This window comes from Balearica regulorum, chromosome 3 (genome assembly GCF_011004875.1).
Source record: "Balearica regulorum gibbericeps isolate bBalReg1 chromosome 3, bBalReg1.pri, whole genome shotgun sequence".
Classification (NCBI taxonomy): Eukaryota; Metazoa; Chordata; class Aves; order Gruiformes; family Gruidae; genus Balearica; species Balearica regulorum.
This window is the reverse complement of record NC_046186.1, coordinates 103,502,250-103,516,796: the sequence shown is the minus strand read 5'-3', so window position 1 is coordinate 103,516,796 and position 14,547 is coordinate 103,502,250. Positions and strand designations below refer to the sequence as shown.

General features: G+C 37.5%; 1 protein-coding gene across 24 annotated transcripts in view; it reads left to right on the top strand.

The window, feature by feature from the left end:
• Nucleotides 1-14,547, top strand: part of ESRRG (estrogen related receptor gamma) — a 404,653-nt gene that overhangs the window by 284,617 nt on the left and 105,489 nt on the right. For all 24 annotated transcript variants that reach the window (XM_075749263.1, XM_075749275.1, XM_075749258.1 and 21 more), the window contains one exon: nucleotides 3,988-4,104. In XM_075749263.1, coding sequence (XP_075605378.1) covers nucleotides 3,988-4,104 — 117 coding nt within the window. The remainder of the gene's footprint in view (nucleotides 1-3,987; nucleotides 4,105-14,547) is intronic.

Sequence of the window (14,547 nt, the reverse complement as noted above, 5' to 3'; positions counted from 1 at the left end):
GCATCTAAAACCAGAGAGCTGGTTATACAGCGTAAGTTTTAGCAGTTCACCTGCTGTTTCAAGTCAAATGGTATCGTATTTTTAGTGAGCCAGTTGCTCTTGATAGGCACAGTGTGTTAGAAGTATTTTCTCATCTTTCGGCTGAGACAATAAAATTTAACAAATCAGTAGAAAAAAGGAACTGTTTTGAAATAAACATTCCTCAGTGCATGAAGAGAGAAAAGGGACTCAGGCTGGCATAAATCCCATTGCATTATTATAGCACAGGGCAATGTGTTTGGGGAGTAAAGATTTGACATATATTTTTATTTTCAAACGTCATAGTAATTTACATTACTTAGCCCTTTAACTGCCAAACTGTAAAAGTCCATTACGCTACTGAAAGGAATATACAAATTATCCCCTGGCACTTCAGGCAGGAGTTTTACATATATGCTGTTATTCTATCAGCCAGCTAGCTGCACGATTCTATTAAGGAGTAAGTGAGAAAATTATATTGCCTGCAAACTAATTGTACAAAAGACTCTGAAATAAGTAATCAGAGCCCAGTCCTTTCTGAAAACCAGCCAGGAGATATTATAAATTGCTCGATCATTCTTGTCAGCCCAGTTTAAAGACTCAGAGCTGCCATGTTGATTTTGTTCAGTGTATAACACAGCTACCTCTCCAGCTGTTGACAGGACTGGGCAAACTCAACTTACACGCTTACTAACTGCTCAGTTCCAGCCTCTAGCATCGTGCAGTAGACAAGTCAATGGTAGAGCTTCCTTCTGAATCTTCCTCATTGAAATAAAATGCAGATCTATGTAGTGGACATATGAAATTGTACAGGTTCCCAAACGCTTCTTAAAATAATTTCTGTTTCTTTACTTTTAGTGTATAGAAGTAAATAAGAAATTATGAGAGCTCTGATGACCTGCAATGTGCAGCAAATTTAGGTTTTTACCAAAAATATATCCACTAATACTTTGAGTGCTAGGTAAAACGCATTTTGACTGTGATATATATCCAGGTACGTATCCATTGCAAAATTCCATGAGGGTTTTTTTTTTTTAAGGAAAGCTCACTGACAAATTAGGTCTATCCGTGGGGATATTTGATAAAATACTGCATTCATGTCTGAGGTGGTAACAAAATGTTAGTTTCCGTGAACTCTTACCGCAGTCTAGCCATATTCTAAAATGTGGAAACACTTTAGGGGAACCAGCTATGGCCGTTGATAAGATGTGGATCTTTGCTCCAGCAATAAATCCAGTTACTGTAACTCTGTTGAGTTCGTTGGAGGAATTCTTTCCATGATCTTCCAAGTTTATTTTCTGACATCAAAAATTAAGATTGAATATCTGCTGTAAAATATAATTCATTAAAGCAAAGTAGCCTAAAATGATAACTGATGATTCCCACTCTAAGCTAAAGTACTGGAATCTAAGAGACTAGCATAATAGCTTGTTTTAGAGTTCTTTAGGTGGCAAGCATTTGCTGGAAAAATAAGTTACATTGTCTGTGCATGATGTACTGCATGCTACAGGCCTTGCCATGTTTCAGAGAATTTTGCACAAAACTGAAATGTCAGGGTATGGATTAGAAGTGTCTACTTAGGGAAATAAGCGATCATACTTACGTTTTTCTGGTTTTGAATACTACTTTTTGATGTCGACATCTGTACCTTTGTCATCTGTGTCTTTGCACAAGGGCTCTGGCTGTAGTGCGAGTTCTCCACTTGCCTTGGTATGTGGCTTTGCAGCTTGAAGTTCTGTGTTGTAGTCTCGATCTTGTTTTTGATCAAGATCGTTTCTGACCTCGTGCAAAGATATCTTTGATCTTGTGCAAAGCATTTCTGATTCCCTGTTTCTTTTTTTTTAAATAGGCATGGTAATACATTTATTACTATAATACGATGAAGTTAATTAGATACAATTTGTGAGAGGCTTTGAAGGTCTCTGTGTAGTGTTGTGCCTCACTAAGAATGCCTCGTTAGAGTGTGAGAGGATAATGTGAATCTTATTTTTCTTAAGTTTGCCCTTACCATCCTTTCCTACATATCCCTCCAGAAGCGTTATTTCCTGACTTCTTTAATGCGTATTGGAAAGAAGCTTTGCAGGAACTGTGCTGAATATCCTACTCACCGTATCCTTCAGTTTCTTAAATAGCTTTCTTCTCAGCAGCTAAGGAAGGGGAACAGGACTAAACTGAAGTTTGAGTTTTGTCAACAAGAACCATTAGCGTTCAGACATACTGAGATCTGTTTTACTCGCCAGAATTGCTAAGTCTATCATGCAGCAATGTTTGGAAGGAATAAAGCCTGCAAAAGCCTGAAAAGTTGTGCAAATTATGCTGGTTGTATTGGCAGAATATACATTGCGCCATGCAGACCTCCTTTATCATAAATACTTAACCAATTTTCAATAGATGTAAGTGGTTTAAGTATTACTTCCTGTTGAATTAGCAGCTGCTGAGCATTTGAGTCTTTGTGCAATCCTGCAATCCACTAATGTGATATTTAATGAGGAGACATCAGTCTGGAGAAAGGTAGTCAATATAAATCAGTGTTTACAAAGTGTGATTAACTCTGAAATATTTCATCAATGCTGTGGTCCCAGGCAGACTCTATGCTAATTATTAGAACCTGCGCATGTTTCAGGGGACTTTGACGGACCCTGAGTGCAGCAAACATGGAGCAGCAAAATTGCAATTATGCTCAGACTGTCTCTGATGACAATTTATGCATTTGGTGTGATGACCTCTTGCTTCCCAAGTGGGCAATAAACAGAATGCATTTTCATTAAGATACTAATGCACTTAATCACAGGGGGAAAGGGTTAGAAAGTAAAGAAATACCTTTAAAGCAAGATGTGACAGGCTGATGGGGAAGATACTTTATTTAAAAGTCGGTTTCCTGGTGAAACTTCTGACTGCTGCAAAGTCTGTCATACTGAATGTAGTCATGGACAATAGGATGCATGGCTGGGCAGATGAATAAGCTGAGCTAAGCTGTTTTATGAAAAGTGCAGTGGTACTAGGGCAAAGGAGAACAGACATTCTCCCATTTGGACTTTGGATTCCCAAAGAGGTGATTTAAAAAATGTAAAGAAAATTACTCTCATGTATTTTACCTATTAATTTTCAGGCTTTTTTTTTTCTTGTTTTTGAGGAGAAATAATATGTACTAAGCTGTAACAAAAAGAAAAATGGAGACACTGCTTTGCCCAGGAGGGCCCGCATTTAAGGATCTAGCTTGTTCTAGGCCTTAAGGAGAGTTGGGAGAGGCAGAGGCAAGCATCTCCCCCAGTTTTTGTCATTCTGACAGCTCGCTAGGAATGATTCTATTTCTGATGCTTCTCAGTACAAGAACTCCATCTAAAGTAGAAGGAAGGGGAGATGTCCTGGCTGGGAGATCTGACCTGGCGGCTGTAGAACGTGCTAGATGTGGTGGTAGCAATGCGAGTGAGCACTGCCTGATGCACAGTGCCTGCTGTTGTGGAAGGAGAAGGGTGAAGCTCTGTAGTACCTGTTACAGGTGATCGTGCAATAAAGCGTAACAATCTCCTTTTCACGTTCTGCCCAAAGAAAGTCTGATGAAATTGGTGAACAAAGGAAACGGAGAGTGCTGAGGTTGGGAGCCGAAGCATGTGGCTTGGTACAGACAATCAATGACAAAATTTCCTCCTCCTACCAGCTGAATAATCTAGATGAAAGATTTTGCTAGGGACCGTGCATGGAGCCAGACACAGACTCACTTTAGTTGTGGTTTTGTATATTATGTCTTTTCATATAGCTGTCTAGATTTAAAAAAAAAAAGTAAAAAGTTTTATCCTTTCACTCAGCATTTTATTTTTACTTGAAAGGTGTTTCGTTTCTATAGCATTGTCTAATCTTGATATACTCCAAAATTTAACACAACAGCAATTGTACGAGTACTTCGTTTATCCATTGTTTGGTTAGTCAGTGATTCTGAGTACATCTCTTTTCCTGTACTTTCTGTTACAGGTAACATAGAGTACAGCTGTCCAGCAACGAATGAATGTGAAATCACAAAGCGCAGACGCAAGTCCTGCCAAGCCTGCCGCTTCATGAAGTGTCTAAAAGTTGGCATGCTGAAGGAAGGTAAGACTGAACAAGTCAATATGTATCTCTCTGCAGACTGATGCAACAGTTGTAGGGCAATCAGGAAAGAAGAGAGATGGGTGAGTGTTCTGATCAGTTACTGTAAAAGCAATTTTCATGTATACTTGCTCTTCCTGACAGTCTGTTTCTAAGATGAGGAATCAAGGTGTATCTATATAAAGTTCATCTTCTATGGACTACAGCAAAATGTACCCCAGCATTCAGTTTCCTTCAGTAGGTAACTAATAGAATAATCGTCAGAATATATCCTCTCATTTTCCTTAATTCTTTAACATCATGAATTCTCAAAGGTTTCTTTCCTCCATTCCTTATACACCTCTAGTCTGTCCCAGTTCTGGCAGAAATACACACTCTGCCTTCTTTTCCCTGTTTTTACTCAGTCTTCATTTCATCAGGACAAACAAAAGGGTTACTTCTCAATTAAACAAGTATAAATCTTGAGTATATCAACTGAAGTTACTGTAACTACACTGGAGCAAATAATGGCATACAGAAGAGGAGAATCCACCCCTTTTTTTTTAAGTATGTGAGAACCCCTGCCCCTCACTGTAAGTATATGCTGAGTGTTTTAATTCATCAGTTGTATTTTGAAATTATTAAATAACAGGTAAATATAAGAAAATGTTTCCAAGAAACAGTACTATCTAACCTGGAGCCTGATTCATCAATGTTACAGACAGAGGCAATTCCTTAAATCTTGGTTGCCTGCCACACACTTCTTTTGCTGTTAATCTATATGCAAAAATATACTTTTATGTGCATGTATTGTATACGTTATTATTGTAGTGCACTGTTAGGACCAAGAACGAATAACAGATGATGTCAGGGACTTCCGAGCTAGATAACCTTTTAAAATAAAATTGGTGTAATGTTTTGTAAATTTTGTCTCCAGTGGAGAGTATTTTGTGTTAAGCAACCACTTTAAGGTAGTCGCATACAATTTTGCTCTGTCAGTGCTTAGAAAGTCAGCTTTAGTAGATGCCTAATTTTTGCAAATCATTTGATGGTAATTTAAAACAGGTTTAAGCATACAGCTATCAGGGTAAAATCCAAGAACAACATAGACCAGTGGAGAGATGATGGACAAATTAGGCCTATCACGCACCTACAGACATATTCTTATTGGATTATACTTACTAAGAATAAACCTTGTTCTGTGCAACTGCTTTGGCAGATGCTATGATCCTGTGAGCCAAATCCTGCTGTCCTTAGTCTTACTTGAGCAAAACTCCTGTCAGATTCAATGGGGATTTTACCTCAGTAAGAACGGCAGGATTTGACCCTCTCTTCCAGCGGTGATGGGATGGTTCCTTCCTTGCCAAAATTCTCGTATAACTGACCACTAGAAGCAGTTATTTAACGGTTAAATTGTGATGCTTAGATAAACTGTAGAAAAAAAGGAATGTCTGAGTATGGCACCTTTTGAAAGGGACTGTGCTTCTTAATATTTTTTTTAGCAAATTAAGACCCAATATCACTAGTAATCTACTATGCAGATATATTGAGCAGCTTGTTTGGAAATGGAACATTGCCTCCAAGACTGCATACAGGTGAATTGGTTTATACCTTTTCTTTACGTTTTGGGGCACCATTGCACGTCCATCTACATATGTAATTAAAAATCTAGTCTGTGTGCAGCTTCTGGGACTGCGTGAGGAAATTGACTCTTCTACAAATGAGTAATTATCTCAGTTACCAAAATGGTGTGCAGATTTACTATGTTTCTGCACACGATTTTGGTTACAGATAATTTAGTTAGACAATTCAGATGCACGTTGTGAATCAGATTTTTTGCATGAATAATCATTGTCTACGGGTGCAAGTCAATCCCACAAGCTTTCTTAGTCAGAATTTCATAAATTGTCCACCCTAAAAGTACATACCTTTTTCTGAAAGTTCTACAGTGACAAAGTAACTAATTCCTTTGAAAAGAAGGTTCCTTTGTTAGCCCCACTCCTGGGCACGTCATAGTTCTGCCACTCTTACTGTGTGAGTTTTTCTGTCAAAACACAGTAAGATTTCTACTTATTTTTAATTACTGAGTCTTTTCACTTAATGATAGTTAGCTTATCTTCTTTTCAGATACTGCTTACCTACCACCTAATAGAACAACCTAAAAGAACCTATGAGGGCGTTTTGTTTTCTTTCCTTTTTTAGTGGCCACTTTTACTTTTGAAACCATACTGATTCATAGTATGCTTTTAGAACTGTCCTTAAATAGAGATATTTTTTTCTTTTGTTCTTGTTGGAAGGTAGTTTTGGAGACAGGTATTGTATTTTTTTACCTATGGGAAAGTCTGGAGATGAGTTTTTGGCTTTGGGTTTGACCCCATCCTTTATGCATGGAATGAGGAAAGATGATATACTTAATTCTTTCACATATAGAATGGTGTAAATTTATTGATTAACATGGACTTAGAGCAGGAATTATTTTAACTCAGCATATCTTAAATGTTTCTTTATATACAGACAAGGATTTCAGTCCCATGCAGCATGTCAGAGATCATGCTGCTGTAAATCTATTCAAATGTAAACCTGTTCAATTTAATTACCAGTTTATAATAAAATTTGCTGCTGCAGCCTCCACGTTTGTCACAGCAGTCTCTACATGCTGATGGCACAGCATGCCTGGAAATTGACAGCCTAAATCTATTTACAAAAAAAAAATTTAGTTGCAGACCTGAAATAAAATCCAGTTTAAGCAGCTTTGAGAGGAGCATCATATTCCTTACAAGAACTTCTGCACATCTGCCAGTGTGCATCTTCTCCAGAAATCTTATTCTGTTAGTGGGGAGTTTTCTTCTAGAAATTTTCCTTAACAAACAGTTTTTAAATGTAATCTTAAGTGAATCAATTATCAGACATTGTGCTTCCCCTCACTTTTGGAAGGACTTCGTTACAGTGTCATTTTGTGAATTGTCATATAAAATTCATGATAGAAATCACAGTGCCTGGAAAAAAATCCTTAGTTTTATTTTAGCTTTTAGGGCAAGGTCCGAAAACCACTTACAGCAAATATATAGAGTGGCTTCTCTTATGACAGCTGCATGCTAAATCATTTATTGTGGGAAGATAATGGTGCTTTTCATCCTTCACTCAGTGTTTCTGTGAGAGACCTAGTGTTAGAATTTTGGGGCTGTGTCCTGGGGTCAAACCCTGGGAGAGAATTGGATTTCTGGTCGCACATAATACAAGGTGGAGTGGGGAATTTCTGCACTATTCTCAAGGTGTTGACAGGGCATAGCCAGCAACACCTAGATCAAGATTCTTAACAATTTAGAAGTCGTGGGCCAGAAGCTAGAGAAGGAAGGGTGAAGCAACGTCACGCTGGGCTGGAGTGGGAGTGAAGTCCTGGCTCTTGTCTACATCTCCTGTTGAGTCACACAAAAAAGTTACCACAGGCTGATATAGAGAAACACTTCCTTTTGGTTTAGCCCATGGACTGTTACTTGAAAACGTAAGTCGAAGGTGTATGGAGGTTTTTGAGTATGTGTTGCGCTTCGTACTGAAGCATTCAGTAGATGCTGATGAGGTTTCAAGCAAATGACCAGTATGAGGGTGTCATATTTTCATTTACTTTCCTAGGTAATGCTTATTAGCAGCACAGCAGAATACACTTTACTCAAAGAAGGAATTTTACATTTTTCTGTTTTCAGTTTTGTGTGTCAGTATTATGAAAAATCAAATTTTCAAGGATCACAATTGGTTCTTCTCCTGAAATACAGTTTCTTTGACTGTGCTTATATTTTGGTGGGTTCTCACAGATTCACAAGAATAGATGAAACAATATAAAGATTCTTGCATAGTCTAGGGAGAAACATTTAAAATGTATCCCTAGTGGTTTCTTTAAATAATATTGCAATTGCTAAAAGAGGGCGGGGGACAACAATTTGCCCTTTTTTAAAAATGAACACTTTAAGACATTCTCTAGTTTTCAATTTTGTTGGTTTATAATTAGTCTTTTAAGTTTGGCTTTTCAAACGCTTTGGAAGCCGGTGATTAGTTTGCCTCAGGTGGTAGAATTAAATCTATGTTCATGTGCAAGATTGGGTGTTTCAGCTATTTTCCTTTTTTTACAGCTAGTTGGAATGAGAAATGGGAGTTGATTTTTTTTTCCCTTTTCTAAAAGGAAAATTGTATGCAAAACTGTGTAAGTTGATATGAGAAATCATGGGTAGATATCTGATTTTTTTTTTGTATTGCTAGTCAGTCTGGTTGAATTCTACTTTTAGTCTTCCATTAGTACTGTATGCCTTTTAATACTGTCTGTGGGACTACTTACTAGCATGTGTCTGTGATAGAAGATATTATTCCAAGTTCATTATACTGCAGATCTTGCTCAGAATAGCTGCCCGTGTGAAATAATTCCACTGGAGTAATTATTCCAAAATAAAATTACTTTTTGTTTCAGATGCAGCATTTATATAAGAGGTTATTCCATATGTTTCAGTTTTCCCTGTGGACGCAAAGCCATAGCCTTGGTTTTATCTGTCCCTATATTGTAGCAAGTTTAAAATTACAGTTCAGAGGGGAACCTATTGAGTGGCACTAACGCAGCTTTTAGCCCGTCTGAAATATGTCCTGTCTTAGCTCTTACAGTTCTGGGCAGTGCAAGTTCGTACTTCTTACAGGACTGTTGACACTAAAGCATCTCCCATGTATCTCTCATCTCTGATATCTGGATATTTTCAGAATTTTTTATGGATTGTTTGCAGTGGCTGATTGACATTACTTGTTATTTCAGAAAGTGTAGTTCATAAGTGGGTCATATATAAGGAAACAAATTTCAGTTTATTTGAAAAGTAAATTATACCATAATGAAATGGCAGAAAATGTGGGTTGCTTCATGTAAGTATGTTTGTATTTTCCTTATGAATGGATGGCCTTTACAAATTATCATCAGCCCCTTTGTACCCAGTTAGAATAGACAGTGTGACAGAATTCCAGTTTAATTAGTTCGGCTATTAAAAATGGGAGGCCAGATTCTTCCATAGTATTAGTGGAAGCTGGTGAAGCTACGTTAGATTGCAGTTTGTTTGGCAGGTTTAGCAATCTATGCTATGGGGAAATCAGCAATATACCTTTGTGTGTCTGTGAATCTTTACTGTTGCTAGTAGGTTAGCAATTACTGACAGCTTTTAAAATGCTTGAGCGTTTTAGATGGTCACAGTACTGTAATGAACCAGAAGATTATTACGCATTAGTTAAACTTTTTCTTAACATGCTAAAATTGGGGTTCTGAAGTATTTTTGCTTTACACTTTGAGATATTTCATTAATTCAAATGTAAGAATACATTTATTTAAAGAGGTGTGTGTATTTTAAAGCATAAATTACAGAGTTTATCATGCAAAGATTATCATATGAACATCTTTGGCTTGTGTTAAGCAGCAGATTGGATTAAATTATCATATTGATCCTTTCTGGTTTTGACAATCTATGAAAATGAATCTGATACAGCAAGGAGAATAGGCAGCTTGAGTTTGCTCTTACGTAAAGAGATGCATGATAGGCACAGGAGCAGACTAATGGATTCTCTGTCAAAATAATAAATAAAACTAAGCAATCCTCTTTATAACTAAAAATGTGTTATCACCTATGTTTTGAGGCTAACGAAAAAGCCTGCTTAATAGGATTCCTCCTAACAACATCTCCTTTGAAAAGACCTGTGCATAAGACATTGCCAAGGTAAATTTCTCTCACAAGTCTAATACCATTAGTCTGCCAAGAAGAAAGCAGAAGTTATTGTGGAGGAAGTTTTAGTTTCTGCTGCCTTCAGAAATTAGAACAAAGGGAAGGAGAAAACATTAATGGTATTCAAAGAAAATATTTCTGTACAGGATGACAGTTAATAGAGCGGTGTTGACCTCAGCGATATTTCTTATGCTCTCCATTGTAATGTTACACTTAAGGAGCTCCTTCATTAATGCAGGATATTAAACAAAGCTCCTGTGTTATAACATCAAGAGATAACACAGCGCGTCTTCTGTTCAAGCCTCTTCTGAATATCAACCCTTTTCAATGTTGTAATGTATTATGAGGGAGTTTGGTTTCTAGTGCATTTTTTGGAAATGTTTCTTTCCCCCTTTTCTTCCCACCTTCAATTTCTCCCTTCCCTTCCCTTTTATTTCCTCCTTCCCTCCCTTTTCTTTCCCCCTTCCCTGTTTCTCTCCTTTTTTTTCCATTCAACCTCTGCTTGGTTTAATAGATACTGGGACCTGTTAAATCTCCTTGGAAACAATAGAAACTAATCTCTAAGTGTTGTTGGTGTTCATAAGTAGGCCTCCTTGCTCCTAACCAAAATGTGGCCTGATAGCCCAGTTCACACATTAGAACTGACAGCCCAATTTGTCTGCCCTAAAACACGGCTCATGACTATCCACTCTCTGTAACTGATGAGGAAGGACAAACTATTCAACTGCAGGTTAGTGTTTATAGTGAGCTCAAACAACTAGCATTTCGATTCATCCATTAAAAAAATACTCAAGAAAAAGCAAATATTGGAGATGTGGATATTCTTTCTGGGTTTAAAAATCACACGAAGGTACCTACAGCGAAGACCAGCTGTCGGCCCCCTAAGAAGTTCTCACGGTGCTTGTGTTGCAGTGTCATGCCAGTCTGGTTTATGTTCCGCCTCTCGAGCATTTTTGGTCCCCATAATTTCATTGGGAATGAAACAGAGGAGTCCCAGCAATTCACTGGACTCAGTCTTTAAACAAAATTTCTCTTTCTAGATACAGTTTTCTTCTGCAGTTGTCCCTTTATACAAATACTCCACTTTCATGAAAGAGATAGTTTGAAGTGAATGCCGAGAAAGCAGTATGGTTTATACATCTGTATTTGAGAACTATTTACATTTCTTGGCTTTCCACAGATTTTTGAATGTACTTTTTTTGACGTTAGCATCTGCAGATCTGGAGTTAAAGCTGTTTGCTGGCCAGGTCATCTACAGCTTCCTTGGGATTAGATGTTGGGTTTGATTCTGCTCCCACAGTCATCATTGGTGAGAATCCCAGTGGCTGCATTTGTTTACAGGGTCAGGCAAATGTCAGCAAAGAATGCATTCAGCCTATAGTTTCTTTGTAGTTTTGTTATTAAAAACAGTGAGTTGGAAAGATTTTGAATGGGATTCAAATCTACAGTATTTTTCTTAGTGCACATACTTTACCTATTGCTTCCTCAGAATTGGGAGGAGTAGGTTCTGCAGATTCACAAGTCTACTTAGATTGGAATACAATTAAAAATTAATCACTTTCTTATGAGAAAATATTAGTACAATCTGTTGTTAACTGAACATCTTCATTTGTCATAATTCTTCTTTTGATCCTAACATAAGGAAGCAGTATTTTTCTAATTTACTAGAAATTATTATTCCATTTCTAAAAAAAGATACTCACTGGATTTAACCCCTGTGAACATTTGCTTATGCACTGGAAATACAGTGACAGCAATGTAAGTGATAAGGGAAGGTAGAGACAAGTCTGAAGGATGTAGAACTGTGTATGATATGGCATGTTTTCCCATGAGCTCCCAGACAAATAGCTGCCTTTCATTCTTGGTCTCTGCCACCCATAAACACATACATCAACATGGCATTGCCGTTTATTGCAGAGTGCTTGAATTCTTATACATGGGTATAGGGATCATTTTATAAAGAGTTATATGTTAATGTTATTTGTATTCTTCACTTTTCTGTTTCTGCTGTGCAGATATTTGCACATCCCCTGCTTGAGGGGAATAGGTTTAGCTTCTCAGGTAGAAGGTGCATTTAGTAGTGATGCATATCTCTAAAATGCCACTTGAGAGCCAACCCCTTTTTGTATTTTACTTAGCCCTTACTTGAGCGGCACTCGCTCCTCTATGAGATTTTTGCTGTGTAAAATCTTAGAAACAACAGGAGGTATGGTAGGGTTATTTGGGGTGAAGTGCTGAAATGATGTAGGTGCTGCTAAATAGAACCCATGTGGCAGATGTACAGGCAGACTTTTGCTGCTTGGGATGGATTGGCACCAAAAAGCTTGGAGGTTGAGAAATTCTCTTGGCCTTTTCACTCAGCCAAAGCAATGAATGTGTTGAGAAGCACTAAAATATTACCATCTGCAGTTGTTACCTCTGACCTCCTATAGTCCTATCCCTCAAATATTTCACACTTCTAAATCTCTGCTGTCCTACAAAAAAAAGTTCGAATCAACATGGTTTATTGGGACGTTAATGTAACTAAACCACAGTCTTCTCTCTGGTCAGTCATTGTCCGTTTTTAAGCTGGAGGTTTTTTTACCAGTGGTGGGTCTTTGTCACTTCTACTCACTGAGTCACTATGTGAGGCTGGAATATTATTTCATTTGCAGTCTGTAATGTGGCATTTGTGGTTGAAAGTCAACAGCCTGAAATCTGAAATAAATATCATCTTCAGCAGTGAATTGTCATTATGTCACATTTTGCCATATTTACTAGCTATTTTAGTAATAGATCTTAGCTAACCAGCCTTTTCTTTTATCTTTTTTCTTTATTTCTTCCTTTTCGTTCTTTTTATTTTCTTTGGGTATTTATATGACAGAAAAAGGAGACTATGGGGGGAGTCTGTTTCCCTCATAATAGTGATTTAATATAGCTATTAATCTTTATAAATTAAAAACATAGCTTTATTTTAAGCCTGAATAGTCTTTTATTAGATTAATGATTCTGGAGAAAATCAAACACAAGCTATGTTAAATATATTCACTTACTGAATAATATCAATATTTTCTTATTTGCTCTGTATTGTTCCAACAAAGTTAATATGTTTATCTGTTTTTCTCTTCTAAAGCATCTGGTTTTACTTCTCAGGATCATCAGGTATAAGATCAGATGTCAATTTGATTTACAGTTTTAGTGCAGCAGATCCAAAATCAAGACTCTGTACAACTTGTTTGCATACGATCTTATTGCAGTCCACGTTAACACAGCTTAATTATTAAAGTAGTTAATTTAGAAAAATTAAAATACTTTCTAAGACTCAACGTGATACTGTTCTATAATCTGCTTAAGTCCAGTCTGTGCCCTCAGTGGCAGAATTGTTGGTGTGCTGCAAATGTTTTGCAGCAAAACTACTTGACTAACAAGGGTGAATGTTGGTAACTTGCTGCTTGCTGAGCACATGCAGACCCTAGGAATCAACAAATAATACATGACCATCGTCTTGTCTTTTGTCTCCTTCTCTTGCCTTTTTCTAGCCAAGAGGTAGTCCATACAGTGGTGCTGTTCTTGTAATTTTTAGTCAGCCATATCAAAATAATTTATTGCATCACCATTGCCCTTTGTCTCTTTCTAATATTCCTTTTCAGTTCTGTGGGTGGCTGAGTGAAGAAAGGCTTTCCAGACGGGCCATGTCTTTCGTTCTGGTGTGAATCAATCAACAGATCGGTCTTATATCATTTGTTAAACAGTTGTGCAGCCACATGTTGCTTTTCATGACAGCCCGCCAGATTAGGCTTACAATGGTGTCCAGTGTCTACATTTCCTAAGTTCTATTTCATTTTCATATTTTCTGTAGTTCAATGAAAGCTTAAGAAACGGGCACCTTAGGTTTCATTGCATGGCCAGTCCCAAGGGTTATCCACTGAAACATGAGAAGAGGAACGTATTTGTCATAAGTCTCCAGAACTACTGCATTTCTGGATGTAGCTTGTGGAATCAGTTAAGATAAGATGTCCTAAGAGATGGCATAAGTACAATTTGGATCTAGATGGAGGGTGCCTGCCCGTGACTATTGAATGTTAGGAAAGGTCTTGCTCTGAACTGATTTCTAAGTTTACAAGCCACTGGCTGGTTTCCCTGTCAAACTTTTAATGAGAGCTTTTAAGCTTCCAATTTCAAGACAGATGAGACTGCTAAATATCAAAATAGAAAAATGAATATTTATCTTAAAAAGTAGAAAGCTGGTTTTAAAATACCAGTTTTAATGTGTTGCTTCTGTGAAATCTCGCTCAAAGATGTACTAGAAAAGTTTCTGCTAATTTATACCTGAGGTGAAGGATCAGACTGAGAAGGGAAGCTCTAAGTGTAATGATCTTATTATAAAGAGACTGAATAGGCTCCTCCTTTTCAACAGCCTTCATGAGCATCACTCCAAAATACAAATCTCTGACCGTGTTCCAGACAAAAAGAGAAGTTGGAATGCCTTTGAGTCTGGTGTGTACGGGCGTAGTCTTTGCTGATGCTGTTCATCTGACAGAGCATGCCACGTGCGCCATTGCTTGGTCTTGTGTGAGATGCAAAGGAACGCAGTAATCAGAGAACAAAGCCACAGACTAGCTAAGATGACATAAGATTCTTCTTTCTTCTCTTTTTGTCTTCTCTCATTTTCATGATTTTCTATTCTTTTTCCTCTTTGTACCACAATTGTGTCAGAAGAATGCTGATGAGAAAAATAGTTGCTGCAAGC